At 44.6% G+C, this 23,893-nt stretch overlaps 1 protein-coding gene across 2 annotated transcripts in view; it reads right to left on the bottom strand.

The window, feature by feature from the left end:
- GPR108 (G protein-coupled receptor 108) overlaps window positions 1-23,893 on the bottom strand; it is a 107,341-nt gene that overhangs the window by 8,461 nt on the left and 74,987 nt on the right. For both annotated transcript variants that reach the window (XM_086963692.1, XM_086963697.1), the window contains 6 exons: window positions 23,768-23,885; window positions 23,078-23,208; window positions 22,224-22,267; window positions 21,873-21,922; window positions 20,855-20,938; window positions 18,929-19,050 (listed from right to left, as the gene is read on the bottom strand). In XM_086963692.1, the coding sequence (XP_086819818.1) occupies window positions 18,929-19,050; window positions 20,855-20,938; window positions 21,873-21,922; window positions 22,224-22,267; window positions 23,078-23,208; window positions 23,768-23,885 (549 nt within the window). The remainder of the gene's footprint in view (window positions 1-18,928; window positions 19,051-20,854; window positions 20,939-21,872; window positions 21,923-22,223; window positions 22,268-23,077; window positions 23,209-23,767; window positions 23,886-23,893) is intronic.

Here is a 23,893-nt window from a genome sequence, read left to right on the forward strand (position 1 = left end):
CCCTATATGCATTTTGTCTCAAGTATGAGCTCCCTGATTGGGTTGGGTATATATTTAATAACCTTCCATCCCCATGACATTAACAGACAATGATTGGAAACTGGGAATACACACTATTAATAAATTAATTTGTATATGATCTCTCTGCTATTCTTTTCACATTTCCTCCGTTTATTCATTCTTTTTTTAAAGTGCGTGACTATAGAGAGTCACTGACAACACCTAGACAAGGGGGTTATAGCACCCTTTAGCTAGGGCAAGTGAAAGCAATGTTGTAATGTCTTCACACAATATTTCACCTAGCACACGTGTAATCTTTTTGATTGGGCTGCTGTGTCACAAGTGTGCCACTATTACTATTAGTTTATGACATGTTAGTCCCCTGTGCATGTTTTATATTTTGTACATAATATGCATTGATAAGCATTGCACTTGTATATCCTTGATTTACTAAACTTTAATGTGGAGATAAGAGATACGCGTGTATGTTTTCAAAAGCACGATTAGCAGGGGTCCCTTTGGCTCTGATGAAAGCCCTTGATCATTTATTGGCAAATGTGTGGGCTGACACATGTTGACATCGTGAAAGATGAACGGGCCATTACACCCAATTGTCATCCACTATTGGACATTTCTTAACCATTCCAGAGATACCCATCAATAAAGGTATTTCCTTTGGGTTTACCTCAAAGTATTTTTAAAATGAACTGAATCCCACCATTTATCCAGTGCATCTTTTATCAAGAACTCCCCCGTACTGAGGTTCAGTCTCCCCTCTTGACAGTATCATTTTGTCAGGGTGGGATGAGGGTGTCCATAATGAAGCATGTCAGACCCAAAGATTGTGACCCAAAGACAGCATAACCTCTCCACACAATTGTAACAACTTGTGATTTGCGGTCTGTCCTTTGGAGGACATGTGATGGTTGTATCTCCATCTCTCTCATAGTGATTGACCAGATCTGTACAGCGGCTCAGTAGTGAGCGTCAAGTGGTGCATCCTTTATAGCACCTTATCCAAACTACTGGAATACAGATTCTTATTTCAGAGCCTTAATGAAAGGACTTTCATTGATGATCATGTTTTCTCATCTATTTTAGTGGCACTATGATTAATTGGGAACACATCACTGACACAAACACTTGTTCAGACAAGCGATTGGGACACTCTCATGGAACTAAAGATAACACATGTGAAGACCCGGCTTTATGGAGCTGAGATAACAGAATATTTAAGGGTAAATGCAGCTCCATGTGGATTAATTGTATTGAACGAACCAAGGATCTTTCTAGAAGATGAGGACTTTAGAAAGGATTGGTCACTAACAAAATGGAAGAGAACCAGAGAGTTGTGGATTTTGATTATAATAGCTGCAAAACAAAACAAAAAAGATGCTCTCAAAATTGCAGGATACATTAAGTGGCCCATCAGTGGTTTTCACAAATTCAGGAAGCGCAATTAGTGTACCCAGAAAGCAAGAGTTTAACACAGTAGAATTTAAGGCTTTTAAAAAACAAGATGATTCCATGAATGATTATGATGACAAGATAGATCACTCCAATATTTATGCCGACAAGGATGATGACGATGAATCGAAATCCATCACGCCTATTGCCAAGAATTATGCATCCATCTAGCAAGAGTCAGAAAACTTTTCCTCCAACGTTTGCAGTTGAGAAGTCTTGTTTATTGTATGACTTTGATGGAAAGTCAAGGCAGCCCGATCCACACCATATTAGATCAAATATGAGAAGAGGGGTATCAAATTATGAGGAATCCTATATTTTCTTCAGGGAACATTTTGTGGTTGGAGAAGACATACAAAATAGCATACACAACATATGCATGTCCAGTGAATCCGATTAAGACAGATTCCATTGACCAGGGAAGTCCTTCAGCCCACTGCACAGCACCTCTGGATAAAGAGGGTCACAAATGGGACACCATGGACACCATGGAAAAAAGAGTCCGTGTTTTAGCAGCTACTGTTGTCAAAGTAACTAATCTTATGCAATAATTGTGATGTATGAAAGGCAGCTAAGGAATGACATAGCTCCATGTTTACAAAAGTTAAAGGATGAAGATAAGACACAAGGCTCATCAGGGCAAATGAGAAGAAGGGCCACTCATAGGCTCAGAACTAAAGAACCAAACGAGAGAGAGCATGCTGCCCCTCTCTTATTCCTGTCGATTTTTGTGTGGTTGGGATTGAGTGGCTATTGTGGATGAATGGGAATTAGCCATTGTTCATAAACAGGTGGCTGTGTCCAAGCACTCAAGAAGAAGCTTTTTGGACAAGTTGAATAGTAAAATTCCTCAAAGCCTTTCTGCCGATTCCAGTAACAACCAGGCAACCATGCATAATGAAGAAAGAACGGTCTTATGATACAAATGGGTCCAGGACGGCCCAGGCAAAACTGGATGTCAGAGCTGTGGAACAGATCAGTGGACAGTACTAATCAATTCAGGATGGATCAGTCATTGCTGTCCAGAAATCGAGGACAAGTCCTTCATCTGGATCCAAGTTCACTACATCTGATAACTTAGAGGCTGAGGATCTCATGTTTGGTGATATGTAAATTCCTATGATTAAAGAAGAATCTTGAAAGCAGCCCGAGCGGCATGTACACTATAAATGTATGCTTGCAAATTGATTCAATTTTATAATTGGGCAAAAGCCAACAACCTAAATCCAAAGTCTATGGCATCTCATCAACTCCCTCCGTATTTACTGCTCCTTGCTAAATCAGGCCTTAACTAATCGTCCATCAGAATACATTTATCAGCGATCTCAAGGTAGTTGAGCAAGCCAAGAATGTTATGTTTATTTTAAACCAGAATCATTAACGAGTTTATTTAGTACAATCCCACCCGTGAATAAACCAGCACCATTCTGCAAAAATAAATACAGTTTTGGCTGCTTGAAGTATTTGTTCAAACTTGTCCACACATCTACAATTCAACATTTGTTATGGAAGACTGCCTTTTTGTTGGCAATAACATCAGCCAGGAGAGTATTTAACCCCTTCCATGCTGATAACGAACCCCAGCCGTCATGCACTCCGGTGCTTGTGTGCTGATGACGGCTGGGGTTCGTCACGGCCCGTCCCTGTTCGTGTTGTTTACAGCACACCAGGGGAATCGCGGCCGCATGGAAGGGGTTAAAATTCAAGGTTTTTTGTGTGTTTACAAGCGAACCCTACCTATGGTTCATTAAGGGTAAAATTGTCCTAAAAAATAAACCAAGATTTGGGACTAAAACACTGTCGTCTCCATTTAAATGAGCAACAATGTACCTACTTATTTTCCATATTAATGAACCAAAGCAGAAGGAACATTGCATTTCCTGGGTTTCAAACAATGTTTTAAGTTCAAATTAGACAGAACAAAAGAATTGTGTCAATCAGATCAACTTTTGTAGGTTTCAGTTATTCCATAAATGTAAGGCCTCAAAACAAGGGACTTCCAAAAGGCCTGTGTCGTGCATTTAAACTGCTTATGCTTAAGGAGGAAAGAGATTACAAGGCTGTGTTAGTGTTCAGTCCACCAGAGTAATACAGGCCACACAGCCTAGTTTGCAAGAGTAGATGTTAAAGGCATTTGCAGGTCGTAACTTGGAAGAACACCTACTGTTTCTATAAACACTACTGCTTGGATTTACATTCAAAATCGGAGACAGTGATAGAGCAAGCAATGCTGAGAAACCTTTTCTGCTTACGGTAAGTATCACTCACACCATCCACTAAAATATTGAACTCCTTTGATAATCTGCATTAAGCTTTTGATTTGATTAAAGATCCAATGCTGGACAAGACAAGCATTTGCAATGCAATGAGTCTCGCATTATGAGAGTTTGAGCTATTGCTTGTAGCCCCCTACAACTTTCTGCCTTTTCTTCAAATCGTTAAAGTCACATATATTGATACCACTTTTAGTAGACCATCCGGATTTGTGACATAGGCCGAACAATGGTACCCTATTTCCATAGGAGACTGCAATTCCTCTATGAATCCCACTCCTTTTCACTACATGTGCTACAAGTACTGCACAATCATAAGTAATAGCCCGACTGAGGCCAATCCTTTATTGGAGACGGCTTTGGACAACCATGGAAATAAGGCACTATGCCGAGGGCTTCCTAGCATTAGCCAAATTAGATGTTTTTCGCAAAATTAAATGGCTAAAAACGCTCAAGGACGTTCTTGCGGAACTTGGGCTCTCCAAATTATGGGAAAACCCTCTCGGGGAAGTATTCCCCAGTAAAACCAACATTAAAGAAATATATTGGGATTACATAGATCAGAAATTATGGAGGAGCGCAACCTCGGATTCAATGGGGGGAAGATTCCTGGAAATCAAACAAAGCCCATCCCTGGAAAAGTATTGGGACAGCATAACTGTCCCATTAGACAGGAAATTATTTTTCCAGCTAAGGGCGGGCTCTCTCCCCCTGAGGTGCCTGACGTCCGGCTGGAGAACTAGTGGTGGTTTGTGCTGCCCGTCATGTGGGGCCCCCAATGAGAATATTGCACACTTCCTGTTTATATGTGAGTCCTATGCAATCCCAAGGAAATCATGGTTGGCTCCAGTATGTAGGAATCTTGGTGTCCGAAGCGGTGTGGAGGGGCTGAGAATTATCTGTTCCTCCACTGAAATGCCCATCGTAGTTGGAACAGCTAAATACCTGGGGTGGGCATGGTCCATAAGGAGGCGGGCTCTACTCCCCAATGTGTTTTGAATTCCACATTTTTATATTTGTTTGACTAAACCTTGCAAATATCTACTGGGTGTTGTATATGAATTTTAACTTCAAAAAATGCGGGCAATATGTATGGTATGAGTTTTAATTTGTCCAAACTTTGGGAATGGTCTGTAACGCGGAGGTTCCCATACCTCAGCATGCATTTAGTATTCGCATAGTATGAAAAAGCTTATTTTATTCCAATTGGTAAAAATTTTAATGCTTTGGTATTATGTATTTTTAATTATAAATTGTTGTTATAGAATGCTTGATGTTTTAAAATGTATGAATTTATATGCCAGTGCTTTTATGAGTGTATAACTCGAATAAAGCTTTTTCAATCAGTCATAAGTAATTGCCTATGCTAATATCTACAACATATTGCACGCTTACTTTATCGTCTCTGGCACCCTGTCTGAGAACAGCCCCCCTACTTCTACCACCCCCAAAAACCAGGCAACCAGGCTCAATCATGAGCCTGTGTGAAGACGTCTGTGCCACACCTACTCTTCCTCCACCCCCCCCCCCTTACTCAAAGCACCTTATCCTAAACCTACATATTGGACAAACCAAAAAAAAAGTAACCTAACAAGAAATTTCATCCCAAGCCTTACATTCACTTTGCGTTTTTTTAGATATACATCTGTGAGGATGTGCCATCACTGGACGATGCTTCGGGACAATTTCCACCCTTTCTATCCCCGTCTCCCCTTATGTATTCACAGACCGGGCAAGAAGAAGACTGGCCCTTTAAGGATTCCGATGGGGCATACCAGGTGACAAGAGTCACGTGGTCCGGAGGGCAGCTACAGCAAGGAAGATGCGAGAGGGTTGCGGCGTACACTGGGACCACACCACATCGCGAGCCAGGAGGAGACGCTGGTGAGGACCTTTCTTGTACCACCGTGGGAGAGCACAGGGACGGAACCCGAGGACCTGAAGGGCTCGACGCCGATGGAGGAAGCCTATGATGCCGGAGGAGCGAGGACCGGAACAGACGGGCAGCCAGACCCTACCTGGCAACGCGAGCACGCCCGCCACGGCCACAGGGGATCGTGGCTGCACAAGGTACGGGGTCGCTTGCAGTTTTCTTGGGGTCGTGGAGCAGAGGAGGGAAAAGGAGGGGGTGAAGGGGGCGGAACCCAGTAGATTGTGGGTATAACGGCGCGCAGAGGGTCGTTTTGAAATAAACCGCACGCACACTGGTGAAGGTTCGGTGGCAACTTCCCCCCCACTTACCTGGCTTCCTGTGCCGCTTACCGTATCAGAACCCCTACCTTACGGCTATTCTTGTTCTTGTTTTCTTTTCCCTTCCCTGTATCTGCAAGCCTATCAGTCCTATAAACCAGTCCAGAAGACCATTTGTTTGGAATCCCAAGAAAGAAGAAGGAAAACTGAGTGGGACAAAACTACGTCTCCCAGAATCCCTTGTTTGTTTTGGACTTGCATAACGACATCTCCCAGAATCCTTTGTTTGTTTTTGACTGTAAATAAACCCTAGCAAGCACAAACGACCCCAGTTGTGCTGGTCTGCTTCTCCACCGCGCTACACATGGTGTCAGAAGTGGGATCCCGGTCGCCTCACCATGGAAAATCTCATTCAACAATTAATACAAGGCCAGGAGAAGCTAGAATGGGCGGTAGAAAAACAGATGACTTCTGCCCAGGCTGACCGGGAGCTCATGAAGGACAGTCTTGTTAATCATGCCAAACAAATGTTAAAAGTAGCAGATGACCGTAGAGAATTGACAACCCAACTACAAATACGGGCAGGAACCGGTCCGAATGTCTCCTTTCAAAAATATGTGACAGGAGAAGACCCAGACGCATTCCTTCTGAACTTGGAGAGGGCAGCGAGAGCATCAGGCTGGCCCGAAGCAAAGTGGCCTTTTTTTTAGCCCCTCTCCTTACAGGAGAAGCCGAGGCTGCGTACCAAGTGGCCAATCCAAATGGTAATGCCCCGTATTCAGAAATAAAAGAACTGATACTGGATCACATGGGGATGGATGCGGAGGCCTATAGGGTAAAATTCAGAAAAGAACGAGGCTCTCCCGCAGACAGTCCTAAAACCCTGTATTTCAAATTAAAAGCTGCTGCTGATAAGTGGCTAAAGCCCCAAGCAAATTCTAAAGAAGACATAATGGCCATGATTTACCTCAAACAGTTTTTTGAAGCCCTTCCCTATCCCATCCAGAGGTGGCTCAAACAACATTAACACCTCAGTCCAGAACAAGCGGTAGAGATGGCCCCAACTTTCTACCGGGCCCAACCCAGGGCCTTACCGTGGGACAATGATAAACATACAAAACCAATGACTGTGCCAGGGAAAACAGAGAAAAAAAAACAGTGAAACCATCCGTAGAACCCATAAAGCCTAGACCATTCCGACTGGAACCTCCTCCCTTACGCAACCCACAATGCTTCGAATGTGGAGAGTGGGGACACATTGCCAGGAAATGTCCTAGGAATAAGCCCCAGGAGGAACCCATGGACATTGGTTGTATTCCACGTTCCATCCTGTACTCTGCAGAATTAGGACCTAGCTTTCACGTAAGTGTCAGAGTGAGGGGGGTGCCTATAAAAGCCTTACTTGATTCAGGGTGTAAACAATCCGTAGTACTTCAGTCAATAGTAGCACCATATAAAAACAAAACCAGAGATACAGTGCCCATAAGGTGTGTTCACGGGGATGTCAAGGTATATCCCTTAATTAAACTCCCTGTAACACTTCATACAGGCCAAACCTTGGAGATAAGCTTTGGGGTTGTTCCTACCTTACCAGAACAAATGATCATAGGACAAGATAACCCTTCCTTCTTGAATCTACTGGAGGAAAAACTTCATAGAGCTACTCCCTCTAACTCTCCCCATCCCTCCTTTTTAACTCAAGCCCCTTGGTTGATGGATAAAAGCTTTAGATACGCCCAAAAACACGACCCAACACTGACGTCTGCTTTGGAACAAGCCCAACAAAACCCACAGGTAGGGCCGATCTCTTACCCTTGCTTTTCAATACAGAACGAACTGCTGTACAGAGTAGGGAAACAAGGGGACTCGGCACAGCTGGTTGTACCTCAAGCATTTCGACAGCAGGTCCTTTTCTTCGTCCACTCGCACTTACTGGCGGGACATAGAGGTGCCCAAAAAAACATCCAAATGTTGTTACAACACTTCTATTGGCCTGGCATATTTGCCCATGTCACCCGGTTCTGTAAGGAATGTAAGGTTTGTCAACGGAAGAACCCTTACAGACCACCTGCGGTTCCTTTACAGCCTCTCCCAATTGTAGGTAACCCATTCGAAAGAGATGGGATGGACCTCATTGGCCCACTCCCACGCACCAAGAGAGGCCATATATATGCACTGGTCGTGGTTGACTACGCCACAAGATATCCTGAGGCCTTCCCTTTACGGACTCCTACAACCCAAAACATATCCGAGAAGTTGTTGGAACTGTTTTCCAGAGTAGGATTCCCCCGCGAAATCTTAACAGATCAAGGGACCCCCTTTGTTTCAAAACTAATGAAACAAACTTGCAAAACTCTGGATGTCTCTCCCATTAAGACATCTGTATACCAACCCCAGACCGATGGTTTATGTGAGAGATACAATGCCACACTGAAGCTAACGCTAAAAAAACTCCTGACCGTGGAAGGTAAGGAGTGGGACATGTTGCTTCCATTGGCCCTATATGTCTTATGGAGCCAGGTTCTGACCATTTTAGGCTGCTCCCCGTTTCAGCTTCTGTATCGGAGAGAACCTCAGAGTCTTTTAGAGATCACCAAGGAGGTTTGGGAACAAGAGAATGAAGAGGAAACAAAATTCTTTCTGAAGTATACCAAAGGACTTCGGTCCAGACTACACAAACTCAGAGAATTTGCAGATTCTAACCTGGAAAAGGCACAGGTGAAACAACAAATAGTGTACAACAAAGGCAAGAAGTGGCGACAGCTCTCTGTTAGTGATTGGGTTTTAGTCCTTTTACCATCAGCCATAGGAAAAACAAAGTCAGGATGGCAAGGGCCATACAAAATTGTAGAAAAAGTTGGTCTAACTTCTTATAAGATAAGGGTAGCCGCAAAAAGGGTCCAACTGTATCACATAAACCTTCTAAAGAAATGGCTGGGTCCCCCTCCCCAGGACGCACAGAAAATAGACCGACCCCAACAGACCATGACCACCGTACAGCAGTAGGTCATAAACCCAGATTTGACCACAGAGCAGAATAGAGACCTTCATGATACTTTGACCCCTTTTGAAACCATCTTCTCTGATTTACCCGGAAAAACCAAGATGGCAGAACATGCTATACATACAGAACCAGGGAAGATAGTAAATCAAAAACCTTATCGAATTCCAGCTGCAAGAAGGCAGGCCATTGAACAAGAAGTAGAAAACATGTTACAGTTAGGGGTAATAAAACCATCCACAAGTGAATGGTCTTCCCCTATAGTGCTCGTGCCAAAACCGGACGGGTCCACCCGTTTTTGTATTGACTTTCAGGCTGTAAACACCATCTCAAAATGTGACGCATACCCTATACCGAGAGTTGATGAACTCATAGAGAAACCAGGGGAGGCCCAGTACATCACTACCATTGACCTTACAAAAGGGTACTGGCAGGTGCCCCTTAAAAGGGAAGACCAGGAAAAGACGGCCTTCGTTACACCTAGTGGTTTGTACGAGTTCACGGTCTTACCGTTCGGCTTGCACGGGGCACCAGCCACATTCCAGAGGTTGATGAATCAGGTATTGCAACACCATCAATCATATTCCTCAGCCGACCTTGATGATATTGTTATATTCAGCCCTGATTGGAAAACCCATCTACAACGTCACTCAGGTGTTAACAGCACTTCAGGAAGCAGGGTTGCATAATAATGCAAAAAAATCAAGAGCAGGCTTTAGGAAAGTAAAGTACCTGGGTTACCTGCTAGGAAATTGATTTATTGAGCCACAGTCCGAGAAAGTAAAAGCTATAGTGGAAGCCCCCTTTCCATCTACAAAAAAAGAAGTAAGGGCGTTCTTGAGGCTTCTTGGGTACTATAGACGGTTCATACCCCAATATTCTGAAATAGCTACACCACAAGCTGACTTACTACAGAAAAATGTGAAAACCAAGGACCTCCAACAACCCAACCCTAGGGCAAGACAGGATTTTACAGACCTCAAAAGAGCGATAACCTCAGCACCTGTTCTCCGCTCTCCTGATTTTTCCAAACCCTTTTTGTTACATACAGACGCGTCAGAACACGGGTTGGGGGCTGTTCTGTCTCAATCTTCACCAGAGGGAACAGAACATCCTGTAGTATTTATTAGTCGCAAACTGTTTCCTCGAGAACAACGCTACCCTACCATAGAGAAAGAATGCCTTGCGATCAAGTGGGCAGTGGAAAAACTGAAATACTATTTGGAAGGTGCTCATTTCATGCTTTTTACTGATCATGCACCACTCCTCTGGATGAGTCGCAACAAGGGGAACAATCCCCGAGTCCTCAGGTGGGTACTTTCCCTTCAGCCTTATTCTTTCACCGTACATCATCGGAAAGGTGAGGACAATGGGAATGCTGATTTTCTGTCCCGTCTTCCTTTGTTCCCCGATCGTGAACAATCTGGTGTAGGGGTGTGTGAGGATGTGCAATCACTGGACGATGCTTCGGGACAATTTCCACCCTTTCTATCCCCGTCTCCCCTTATGTATTCACAGACCGGGCAAGAAGAAGACTGGCCCTTTAAGGATTCCGATGGGGCATACCAGGTGACACGAGTCACGTGGTCCGGAGGGCAGCTACAGCAAGGAAGATGCGAGAGGGTTGCGGCGTACACGTACACTAGGACCACACCACATCGCGAGCCAGGAGGAGACGCTGGTGAGGACCTTTCTTGTACCGCCGTGGGAGAGCACAGGGACGGAACCCGAGGACCTGAAGGGCTCGACGCCGACGGAGGAAGCCTATGACGCCGGAGGAGCGAGGACCGGAACAGACGGGCAGCCAGACCCTACCTGGCAACGCGAGCACGCCCGCCACGGCCACAGGGGATCGTGGCTGCACAAGGTACGGGGTCGCTTGCAGTTTTCTTGGGGTCGTGGAGCAGAGGAGGGAAAAGGAGGGGGTGAAGGGGGCGGAACCCAGTAGTTTGTGGGTAGCGCGCAGAGGGTCGTTTTGAAATAAACCGCATGCACACTGGTTCGGTGGCAACTTCCCCCCCCACTTACCTGGCTTCCGGCGCCGCTTACCGTATCAGAACCCCTACCTTACGGCTATTCTTGTTCTCTTTTTCTTTTCCCTTCCCTGTATCTGCAAGCCTATCAGTCCTATAAACCAGTCCAGAAGACCATTTGTTTGGAATCCCAAGAAAGAAGAAGGAAAACTGAGTGGGACAAAACTACGTCTCCCAGAATCCCTTGTTTGTTTTGGACTTGCATAACGACATCTCCCAGAATCCTTTGTTTGTTTTTGACTGTAAATAAACCCTAGCAAGCACAAACAACCCCAGTTGTGCTGGTCTGCTTCTCCACCGCGCTACACATGGTGTCAGAAGTGGGATCGCGGTCGCCTCACCATGGAAAATCTCCTTCAACAATTAATACAAGGCCAGGAGAAGCTAGAATGGGCGGTAGAAAAACAGATGACTTCTGCCCAGGCTGACCGGGAGCTCATGAAGGAAAGTCTCGCTAATCATGCCAAACAAATGTTAAGTAGCAGATGACCGTAGAGAATTGACAACCCAACTACAAATACGGGCAGGAACCGGTCCGAATGTCTCCTTTCAAAAATATGTGACAGGAGAAGACCCAGACGCATTCCTTCTGAACTTCGAGAGGGCAGCGAGGGCATCAGGCTGGCCCGAAGCAAAGTGGCCTTTTTTTTTAGCCCCTCTCCTTACAGGAGAAGCACAGGCTGCGTACCAAGTGGCCAATCCAAATGGTAATGCCCCGTATTCAGAAATAAAAGAACTGATACTGGATCACATGGGGATGGATGCGGAGGCCTATAGGGTAAAATTCAGAAAAGAACGAGGCTCTCCCGCAGACAGTCCTAAAACCCTGTATTTCAAATTAAAAGCTGCTGCTGATAAGTGGCTAAAGCCCCAAGCAAATTCTAAAGAAGACATAATGGCCATGATTTACCTCAAACAGTTTTTGGAAGCCCTTCCCTATCCCATCCAGAGGTGGCTCAAACAACATTAACACCTCAGTCCAGAACAAGCGGTAGAGATGGCCACAAATTTCTACCGGGCCCAACCCAGGGCCTTACCGTGGGACAATGATAAACATACAAAACTAATGACTGTGCCAGGGAAAACAGAGAAAAAAAACAGTGAAACCATCCGTAGAACCCATAAAGCCTAGACCATTCCGACTGGAACCTCCTCCCTTACGCAACCCACAATGCTTCGAATGTGGAGAGTGGGGACACATTGCCAGGAAATGTCCTAGGAATAAGCCCCAGGAGGAACCCATGGACATTGGTTGTATTCCACGTTCCATCCTGTACTCTGCAGAATTAGGACCTAGCTTTCACGTAAGTGTCAGAGTGAGGGGGGTGCCTATAAAAGCCTTACTTGATTCAGGGTGTAAACAATCCGTAGTACTTCAGTCAATAGTAGCACCATATAAAAACAAAACCAGAGATACAGTGCCCATAAGGTGTGTTCACGGGGATGTCAAGGTATATCCCTTAATTAAACTCCCTGTAACACTTCATACAGGCCAAACCTTGGAGATAAGCTTTGGGGTTGTTCCTACCTTACCAGAACAAATGATCATAGGACAAGATAACTTTTCCTTCTTGAATCTACTGGAGGAAAAACTTCATAGAGCTACTCCCTCTAACTCTCCCCATCCCTCCTTTTTAACTCAAGCCCCTTGGTTGATGGATAAAAGCTTTAGATACGCCCAAAAACACGACCCAACACTGACGTCTGCTTGGGAACAAGCCCAACAAAACCCACAGGTAGGGCCGATCTCTTACCCTTGCTTTTCAATACAGAACGAACTGCTGTACAGAGTAGGGAAACAAGGGGACTCGGCACAGCTGGTTGTACCTCAAGCATTTCGACAGCAGGTCCTTTTCTTCGTCCACTCGCACTTACTGGCGGGACATAGAGGTGCCCAAAAAAACATCCAAATGTTGTTACAACACTTCTATTGGCCTGGCATATTTGCCCATGTCACCCGGTTCTGTAAGGAATGTAAGGTTTGTCAAGGGAAGAACCCTTACAGACCACCTGCGGTTCCTTTACAGCCTCTCCCAATTGTAGGTAACCCATTCGAAAGAGATGGGATGGACCTCATTGGCCCACTCCCACGCACCAAGAGAGGCCATATATATGCACTGGTCGTGGTTGACTATGCCACAAGATATCCTGAGGCCTTCCCTTTACGGACTCCTACAACCCAAAACATATCCGAGAAGTTGTTGGAACTGTTTTCCAGAGTAGGATTCCCCCGCGAAATCTTAACAGATCAAGGGACCCCCTTTGTTTCAAAACTAATGAAACAAATTTGCAAAACTCTGGATGTCTCTCACATTAAGACATCTGTATACCACCCCCAGACCGATGGTTTATGTGAGAGATACAATGCCACACTGAAGCTAACGCTAAAAAAACTCCTGACCGTGGAAGGTAAGGAGTGGGACATGTTGCTTCCATTGGCCCTATATGTCTTATGGAGCCAGGTTCAGACCATTTTAGGCTGCTCCCCGTTTCAGCTTCTGTATGGGAGAGAACCTCCGAGTCTTTTAGAGCTCACCAAGGAAGTTTGGGAACAAGAGAATGAAGAGGAAACAAAATCCTTTCTGGAGTATACCAAAGGACTTCGGTCCAGACTACACAAACTCAGAGAATTCGCAGATTCTAACCTGGAAAAGGCACAGGTGAAACAACAAATAGTGTACAACAAAGGCAAGAAGTGGCGACAGCTCTCTGTTAATGATTGGGTTTTAGTCCTTTTACCATCAGCCATAGGAAAAACAAAGTCAGGATGGCAAGGGCCATACAAAATTGTAGAAAAAGTTGGTCTAACTTCTTATAAGAGAAGGGTAGCCCCAAAAAGGGTCCAACTGTATCACATAAACCTTCTAAAGAAATGACTGGGTCCCCCTCCCCGGGACGCACAGAAAATAGACCGACCCCCACAGACCATGACCACCGTACAGCAGTTGGTCATAAACCCAGATTTGACCACAGAGCAGAATAGAGACCTTCATGATACTTTGACCCCTTTTGAAACCATCTTCTCTGATTTACCCGGAAAAACCAAGATGGCAGAACATGCTATACATACAGAACCAGGGAAGATAGTAAATCAAAAACCTTATCGAATTCCAGCTGCAAGAAGGCAGGCCATTGAACAAGAAGTAGAAAACATGTTACAGTTAGGGGTAATAAAACCATCCACAAGTGAATGGTCTTCCCCTATACTGCTCGTGCCAAAACCGGACGGGTCCACCCGTTTTTGTATTGACTTTCAGGCTGTAAACACCATCTCAAAATGTGACGCATACCCTATACCGAGAGTTGATGAACTCATAGAGAAACTAGGGGAGGCCCAGTACATCACTACCATTGACCTTACAAAAGGGTACTGGCAGGTGCCCCTTAAAAGGGAAGACCAGGAAAAGACGGCCTTTGTTACACCTAGTGGTTTGTACGAGTTCACGGTCTTACCGTTCGGCTTGCACGGGGCACCAGCCACGTTCCAGAGGTTGATGAATCAGGTATTTCAACACCATCAATCATATTCCTCAGCCGACCTTGATGATATTGTTATATTCAGCCCTGATTGGAAAACCCATCTACAACGTCACTCAGGTGTTAATAGCACTTCAGGAAGCAGGGTTGCATATTAATGCAAAAAAATCAAGAGCAGGCTTTAGGAAAGTAAAGTACCTGGGTTACCTGCTAGGAAATTGATTTATTGAGCCACAGTCCGAGAAAGTAAAAGCTATAGTGGAAGCCCCCTTTCCATCTACAAAAAAAGAAGTAAGGGCGTTCTTGGGGCTTCTTGGGTACTATAGACGGTTAATACCCCAATATTCTGAAATAGCTACACCACTAGCTGACTTACTACAGAAAAATGTGAAAACCAAGGACCTCCAACAACCCAACCCTAGGGCAAGACAGGCTTTTACAGACCTCAAAAGACCGATATCCTCAGCACCTGTTCTCCGCTCTCCTGATTTTTCCAAACCCTTTTTGTTACATACAGACGCGTCAGAACACGGGTTGGGGGCTGTTCTGTCTCAATCTTCACCAGAGGGAACAGAACATCCTGTAGTATTTATTAGTCGCAAACTGTTTCCTCGAGAACAACGCTACCCTACCATAGAGAAAGAATGTCTTGCGATCAAGTGGGCAGTGGAAAAACTGAAATACTATTTGGAAGGTGCTCATTTCATGCTTTTTACTGATCATGCACCACTCCTCTGGATGAGTCGCAACAAGGGGAACAATCCCCGAGTCCTCAGGTGGGTACTTTCCCTTCAGCCTTATTCTTTTACAGTACATCATCGGAAAGGTGAGGAGAATGGGAATGCTGATTTTTTGTCCCGTCTTCCTTTGTTCCCCGATCGTGAACAATCTGGTGTAGGGGTGTGTGAGGATGTGCAATCACTGGACGATGCTTCGGGACAATTTCCACCCTTTCTATCCCCGTCTCCCCTTATGTATTCACAGACCGGGCAAGGAGAAGACTGGCCCTTTAAGGATTCCGATGGGACATACCGGGTGACAGAGTCACGTGGTCCGGAGAGCAGATACATCAAGGAAGACGCGAGAGGGTTACGGCGTTCACTGGGAACACACCATTTCGCGAGCCAGGAGGAGACGCTGGTGAGGACCTTCCTTGTACCACCGTGGGAGAGCACACAGACGGAACCCGAGGACCTGAAGGGCTCGACGTCGACGGAGGAAGCCTACGACGCCGGAGGAGCGAGGACCGGAACAGACGGGCAGCCAGACCTTACCTGGCAACGCGAGCACGCCAGCCACGGCCACAGGGGGTCGTGGCTGCACAAGGTACGGGGTCACTTGCAGTTTTCTTGGGGTCGCGGAGCGGAGGAGGGAAAAGGAGGGGGTGAAGGGGGCGGAACCCAGTAGTTTGTGGGTAAAACGGCGCGCCGAGGGTCGTTTTGAAATAAACCGCACGCACACTAGTGAAGGTTCGTAGGCAACTCCCCCCCCCCCACTTACCTGGCTTCCTGCGCCGCTTACCGTATCAGTACCCCTACCTGACGGCTATTCTTGTTCTTGTTTTCTTTTTCCCTTCCCGGTATCTGCAAGCCTATCAGTCCTATAAACCAGTCCAGAAGACCATTTGTTTGGAATCCCAAGAAAGAAGAAGGAAAACCGAGTGGGACAAAACTACGTCTCCCAGAATCCCTTGTTTGTTTTGGACTTGCATAACTACATCTCCCAGAATCCCTTGTTTGCTTTGGACTTGCATAACTACATCTCCCAGAATCCTTTGTTTGTTTTTGACTGTAAATAAACCCTAGCAAGCACAAACTACCCCAGTTGTCCTGGTCTGCTTCTGCACCGCGCTACAACATCCGACAATTTAGCCCCCTAGCCCCTGTAGTAATATCATCTAGGAATTTCTGGTCTTGAACCTCAGGAATTAAACAGAAGTTCTGGCTCTTACAATGAGCCATGCCGGGTTTTGTAGGAATACCAGGGCCCCGGTAGCTTGGAACGGGGTAATTAACTGTCTGAGCCGCCATCTTCTTTCCACCGTGGCGTGCGCAAAATCCGGTATGGCAAAAAAGAAAAATCCTTCAAAGCTCCTTTTAGCGTTGGGTCTGGCCCGATCATACACGGCCTGTCTAAGTAGAATGTTACCAAAATAAATCAGTATAGCTTGGGGTAATTTATTTTCTCTGGTAAAATGCTTTGATAGTGTGAGGGGAAATCTGTGAACCCGTTTGACTTCTTTGTCCCAGTCCCACGTTGACAGCTCTGGGAAGGATACCCGTAACATACTTATTACGAACGTTCTCGTGGCCTCACAGTTCTCCTGGACCCCTAGCAGTCTTAGATTGTTACGACGCTGTCTATTTGCATAGTCCTCTAGCTTCGACATAACATCCTTTAGGGTGCAGTTGAAGCCTGTGTCTTCAGGGTTTCCACTGTGTTTTCGAGCACTTCCGTGCGTGATTCCACCATATTCAGTCGTTCAGCAATATCCAAGCAGATCTTCTCCACTTTCCGTACGGAGCCTTGGAGTTTTTTCGTGGCTAACAGTGCCTGTTGATTGTCGGATTTGACATAATCCTGGAAGGTGTGTAGGGACTGCAAAATCAGAGACAGTGACGGCTCGGCCGGGTTTACTCTCTTTGTAAGGTCTGAGTTCCCCCCGGAGTTAACCGTCATTTGCGTCTCGCCTTCACCTATCCCCTCAGGGTAGAGCATTGGGGTTGCTGAAAAGTCCCAGTCTTATTCTTCGACCATCTCTTTCTCCCCTAAAGTCTTCCTGTGAATCTTTTTCACCGAAGTCCGTTGGGTTTTGTTTTTTTCCCTTGTAGCCATGACTTTCTCTGAGGGACTGGTGTTACCAGAGGTCAAGCCCCCATCATCCACCTCACTACTGGCAGATAGGCTGATGTCCCGAAGTTATAGATGAAAAGATATTTTAGATAAATGGCTGTGATTTTCCTACATCCATAGATGTTTTACCTCGCTGTGAGTTTATTTTTGTTGGAGGCTCACATTTATCCTGTTCGACTTTCCCCTGTTTTTCACCTTTCTTTGGCCGTGGATCGCCCTTTTGGGCAGGGGTCTCCAAACCGGTCCTGGAGGGCCGGATCCATGCCAGATTTTTAAAATAACTACATGTATCTCAATGGGGAAATCCAAAAAATCTGGCATGGATCCGGCCCTCCAGGACCGGTTTGGAGACCCCTGCTTTTGGGGTCAGTTTTGCCTCGGAGCCCTCATGCCGTAACACTATGGGGGGTTGCAATCGCTGTTGCAGTTGCGCTCTTTCCCCTGCAACAAACCGCCATTGTGACTGCCTCGCTGTTTGGTTCTGGGTTAGTCCCTTCCCACGCCTAGAGCGCGTTGCCGTTTCCAGGCAACGGCCATGGGCCTTAGGCGTGTCCCAGGGCGGCTGCTGACGCGGTCAGCGGAAGCCGTGTTAGGGTTTCCCAGCGCCCGCTACAGCAGCTCCCTTCCACTTTGCTGGTGTGTTATCGAATTGCGGAAATATCGGAAAACTCCCCTGCAGAGCACCGTGAACCTTGCAGACTCTCCCCTGCAGCTCCACCGCTTATTCAAAGGCGCAGAAAATCTTCACCTCCAAGGGGGAGAAAGATAAGTGTGGCTTCTCACTCAGATGCCATCTTGCCTTCGACCACTCTGGGAAATTAAAAGGTTTCTGATGAAAAAATATTTCCAATAACAACCCCGAAGAATGCTTCTGGATGACTCATGTTGATAATATTGGATCATGAATCTACCTTTCTGATGGCTTCTCTGCAGTTTCTTCTGTTCTTACTTATAGCGGATTGCTTCTTACTTTATATGCATAACTCGTCTTCTATTTGTTCAGCGCTCTAATACCCCGATGGGTCCTGTCCGTACTTTATAAAACTCTTCAAATAAATAAACTCTCAGCCATTTGCCCTGTGGACTTCGAAGTCAACTTTGTTTTTGTTTTTTTAACGCCAGAAAAAGTTATATGGGAACCAAGTTCTAAATCGCCTTTGTGGCTTCAGATCAGATTATTTGAGGGGTTGACCAATGAATTCTTAGAGCAGCCAAGTCTGAATAGAATGCCTGCTGTGATCCAACATGTTGAACAGGATAGGTGATTTGAATAAGTCAGTGCACTAATTAATAAAAAGCCGGTGGTGCACTTCAGGCTCTCAAAAACATACAGAGGGAAGTGGGACTGTGTGCCAGAACCTAAAACGTATAAGGCCACATGAGTGATGCATGAGTCGATGAGTGACTGATCTTAATGAGTGTGTTAGTGCTTAGGTGATATTGAAATTCATGAAGAGTGAGAAAATGTTCTCTGGGATTGAAAAATTAACAGAAAGGAATGGACAACCCAAAGGAATGGCAAGAGAGACTCCCAGTAGTGAATGTCATAAATTAGCTGCACAGCTATAAAATAAAGTGCCATGATGTGCAGAGAGAAGGAGAAAATAACATGTTACAACAGGAGAGAAGCTTACACTTCATCCATCTGTATGTCTTCGTCCTCCTGTGGGAGCTGGAGGTATGGGTTATTGGAGGCCGGTCGAAACTTGTATCCAGTCAGAACGAAGAACACAAGAGTGGAAACTTCCACAAGCATCTGCAAGAAAAAATGAGGATTCTAGGAGTCTTCCCTCAGGATAACAGGAATCGGAGCAAAGAAAGCCTTAAAAACAGACTCATGATATAGACTAAACAATACACCTGTAGCAGGACACACAACAGCAGAGATGACTAAGAAACAATTGTATTAGCAAGACAGAATATAGGATTCCATTTAGGAGTCCCCTCAGGAAAGCATGACGTTGGAGCTGAAGAAAGAATGTCTTTTTAAAGTCACACTTATAACAGGCATATACGATACACAAAGAATCATCACAAGCATGCACAACAGCATCTGTAAGGCAGAAGGAAGAATTTAATCAGGTGGTGCCTTGGATTAGTATAAAATAAAAGATGATAACAGTGGGGAGTGTTAAAGCCACAAATAAAGCAGGCACCAACAATACAAACACAACATGAAAAGGAAATACTGGTTCCCAAGGATTAACTCAATAAATCCTTCAACCAAATTTGTGTAAATAAAAGAAGAATTGATCCAGAGTATTCATAATATAAGAAGTATGAATAGATCTTTCATCTGTAGAGATGAATGAAAGTATTATATAATGTGTAGGCATCTAAGAACCACTTCAGGGTTATAGACGGTATGTAAAAGACTTATGTAGTTAAAAACCCCAACTAACCCTATATCTAGGCATTTTAATATACTTCTAGTGCTGACGGCAAAGTGCACAATGAATAAGCAAATGCAAAGAATGTGGTTGGTCTAGCTCTAACTTGAGAGAAAAGAGCAAATCGCGCTCACTAAGCTCTTCAGAAATGTATTTGGAGATCCCCTCCCAGTTAGAATGTCACCAAAGATACACATGCAACACATACACAACAGCATCCAAAACAAAAGAAAAGATTTAATGAGGATTTACTTAAAGACAGCAAAGAATTGGAACGGTCAAAGAGTCAGACCTCACCAAAACCACCCATAGATAGCCCCAATAAAAATCTAATGTTGGCACAAACAATACCCATCTATCATGACACGGAAAAGCATGGAGAATATGAGTATTTTATTTTTAATCAGAGGCAAGAACAATACACAACGATAACTATCCATCATCAAGGGCACACGCAAGAGCACCAATGACAGCCATTTACCATCAGATACACACACACTCCAATACTACAGAGCTAACATCCAGTACTATACTAATAATGATATTAATTATGCAAATGTAACCACACCAACTGTATCCAATTATATAGCAGATGCGCACGCAAACATAAAAGCAGCAAACAGTCATCTATTATCAAATACACTTCTAAGGGCACCAGGAATACAGACCAACAACACCAACAATACCCACCCACCTTCTTGTTCACACAGAAGTGTACAATTGATACAAACCAACCAACAGGTACACATGCTGCAAAATCATGTGAATATAGGAAACGCACCAACAATCTCCATCCAGTACAGATGCAACAGCATCAGCAATAAACACCAACATCAACTACACTCGTATACTATCAGACACATTTCACAAACTCAATTTAAGACCGAAAAAAACATCCACCAGCCCCACCTTTGTGCTGGTACCCACCCATGCGCTCCACTTACATAAATGGCAAACACCAACCAGATCCTACTGACAAAACAGTAATCATCCCTTTGTTCCCAATGAAACCACACTCCACTCTCAATTTGCACAGTTTCCACCTACCACCTCCACTTGTACCTGTGGTAAACTGCCCAAATGAATCATCCACCATCACACCAATTGAATTCACTGTAGCTGGCCCTTCTTCTTCCCCGTCACCCATCACTGACTGATGTCCTTCCTTACCTCATGAAGCCACTGTAGCTGAAAGGAGACTGTGACCTTAAGCAGGATGGCAATGATTCTGGTGAAGTAGATGTAGCAAACAATCTGTGAACAACAAGCAATCAGTGAAGATAGATGTATAGAAACCCAAAGGAAACAAAACCCACTACATAGGAATAGCCAAATTACCCCTGAGGAGGTAATATGAGAACTTTGAAGAAAGGACACCATGAGAAGATGCAATGAGACCTTTCTGGAGGAGTCACGAGGCCTGCAGTGTAGGACCATAGGGAGACCTATGGGAGATGTCGCAGTTGGATCCCACAAAAAGGAACATGGAATAACGAGCTTGGGGGCCTACAACATGCTAATAAGGGACACCACATGATCTCCCTTAAGCAGATAAACTGAGATACTCAGTGAAGAAAGACTTCTGAAAAGTGCAGTACATATTATATTGTAATTGCATTTATGTAGCGCTTACGAGGAGTTGAAGCGCTTTTTTGGCGAGTAGCACGCTATCCCAGGACCCATAAAGGATTAGTGTTGAATTAGTACAGTGAAATATGAAAGTAATTTAAGTGGTGGATAGGTTCGTCGGTTATATGGATTCGGAAGGTTAGCAGAAGGATAGGAGAGGAAAACAGGTTTGTATTTATATAGCGCTTATTACCCCTGATGGGGTGTTAAAGCGTTTTTTTTTTGGCTAGTAGCACGCTTCTCCGGAAACCCATAAAAGATCAGTGGTGAATTAGTATGGGGGAATTATGAAAGTAATTTCAGAGGTGGATATTAGTCACTTATTTGGAGTGAGAAGGATAGCGGAGGGATAGAAAGGGAAGAAAGGTTTGCATTCATATAGCGCTTGTAACTCTGATGGGGTGTTGAGGAGCTTTATTGGTATGGAGTGAGGAAATATACAGTGGTCCCGAACCAGGTTGACTTTGTGTGGATGATTTAAACATGACAAATAATGTGGTGAATTTAAAACTACAAAGACACAGAAATAACTGAAGCAATAGAGCAATTCCAAACGTACCATAATGTAATAATGCCGGAAGAGCTTTAGCTTTGCCAAATTCATGGCAGCTGTAAAGAAAGACAGACAAGTCAATGTGGCTCCATGCATGACCATTTGGCAAGTTGTAATGGTAAAAGCTCCTGGGCACTGTCAGACTAAACAGCACAATGGGAAAAAAGACTGGAGAGAAAGGGCAGTTAAAAAAAAACAGTTTAAAAGCTATAACAAACAGAAGGGATTACATATATGCCAAGATACTAGGTCTAAAGGCTGCATATTTAAAGAGGAGATAAGGAAAGAGTGCAGTGTATGTATAGGACAGGAGGAGGTGCCAATGTTGGTCTGTGCAGATGTAGTCTGCACTTTTACCTTTCCCATCAGTGCTGGATGCCTCCTGGAGATGTCGAATAGACCTAAGGAAATACATTGAGATCTATGTTCAAGATTTCTGGTGATGTGCTACAAAATTCAACATTTTTCACCCCTTATTTAGGGGTCTGCTGACTAACTCTCTATAGAATTCAGGTACCCACTCACAAACACCCACAGCCAGCCACTGGTGATGACTCTGATAACTACAATCAACAACATGAGACAGACCTACTGCAAAAAGTTGTGTGCCCTCAGACAAAACATACAGATCCTAACAATACAATGATCACTGAAAACTATTTAAGAGCAATAACCACAGGACAGCACAGGAGGTCAAGTCTTAACCTATAGTAAACGACAAGAGACCACCCCATTGCAAACAATGAAAACAGGAGAACAATTCTATATCAACCACAAAATGCTGCAGACCAAACAGTGAGCAGACACAACCCACAAGAGAATGTTCCATGCTACAGAGAAGCATAGCTCTATGATCGGAGAGAATCACTAGGCATCAGCCCAAAACCAAAGATCAATGTAACAGCACACCCCTTCACAAAAACAGTGAATCATTGGAGACCACCCTGATTACAACAAACGACAAGTCACCACACCTGTTAACATATATGAATATCCATGACTACAACAAAGAACCACAGACTACAGCAAACCACCAATGGCCACCCCAATCACAACAGGATTCCACAGTACAACATCCCTGAGATTCTCACAACACATCATCATAGACCACTTCCCACTCAAGAACACGTAAAACAGCAAACTGCCCATCCAAGTGTGCTAAGACACCAGCAGGGTTACAGAAAGATAGGATACAGAGGGCCTTTCATCACCATATCACTGGAAAGAGGATGGCTCCACAACAGATCAGATCCACGAGGAAGACGATTTGTGTCCACAGGGCATAATCACTTGTTCCCGTCTCAGAGGACTCCATGATGATATAAGCGACATTTGCCAGCACCTGCAGAAGAGACAGAAATTGACACCAGAGTCTTCAGCATGTAGCAGTTGAAAAAACTGAAAGATATAGAATACAATATTTATAAACTCAAACGAAAGACTAGATTATTCAACAAGTGGATCCAGGCAAGCTAAAGATGATAATCTTCAAGCAGGAAATTGCATAACTAGTGTAAAATATAGAACACAGGAAACTGCAACACGATGTGCAAGTTGCAACACTCAAACAAGAAATTAAACAGCTGCAGAAAGCAACAAACAAGCTATGCAAAGAATGTCATCACAGCTTTTAAACATTCAAAGACATTACAAGTCTTAGAATGAAACGGACGGACGAAAGTGTCATCACAACCTTTAAAATCCACTCTGGCCTTCAGAGGTGATATGAAACAGAAAATTACATCACCAGCTTTAGTTATACATTTAAGGAGCCATGAGTTGCAACATATAATTAAGAGAAGGAAAATGACACCACAAAGGGCAGCTTGTAATCATCGAAAAAGAAATCACATTAGAGTTTTAGAATGATCAGGGCTACAATCACACTCATTCCTGAGTACCTGCAGAGGGAGGACAATCATGAAAATCTTCTTGTCTTTGTCAGACAGGATGTACTTCACGAACGCCCATCCGGTACCAATCAGGACTATAGTAATGAAGAGCAGCACGCCTTTCAGCCTAAAGAG

This window comes from Lissotriton vulgaris, chromosome 1_1 (genome assembly GCF_964263255.1).
Source record: "Lissotriton vulgaris chromosome 1_1, aLisVul1.2, whole genome shotgun sequence".
Classification (NCBI taxonomy): domain Eukaryota; kingdom Metazoa; phylum Chordata; class Amphibia; order Caudata; family Salamandridae; genus Lissotriton; species Lissotriton vulgaris.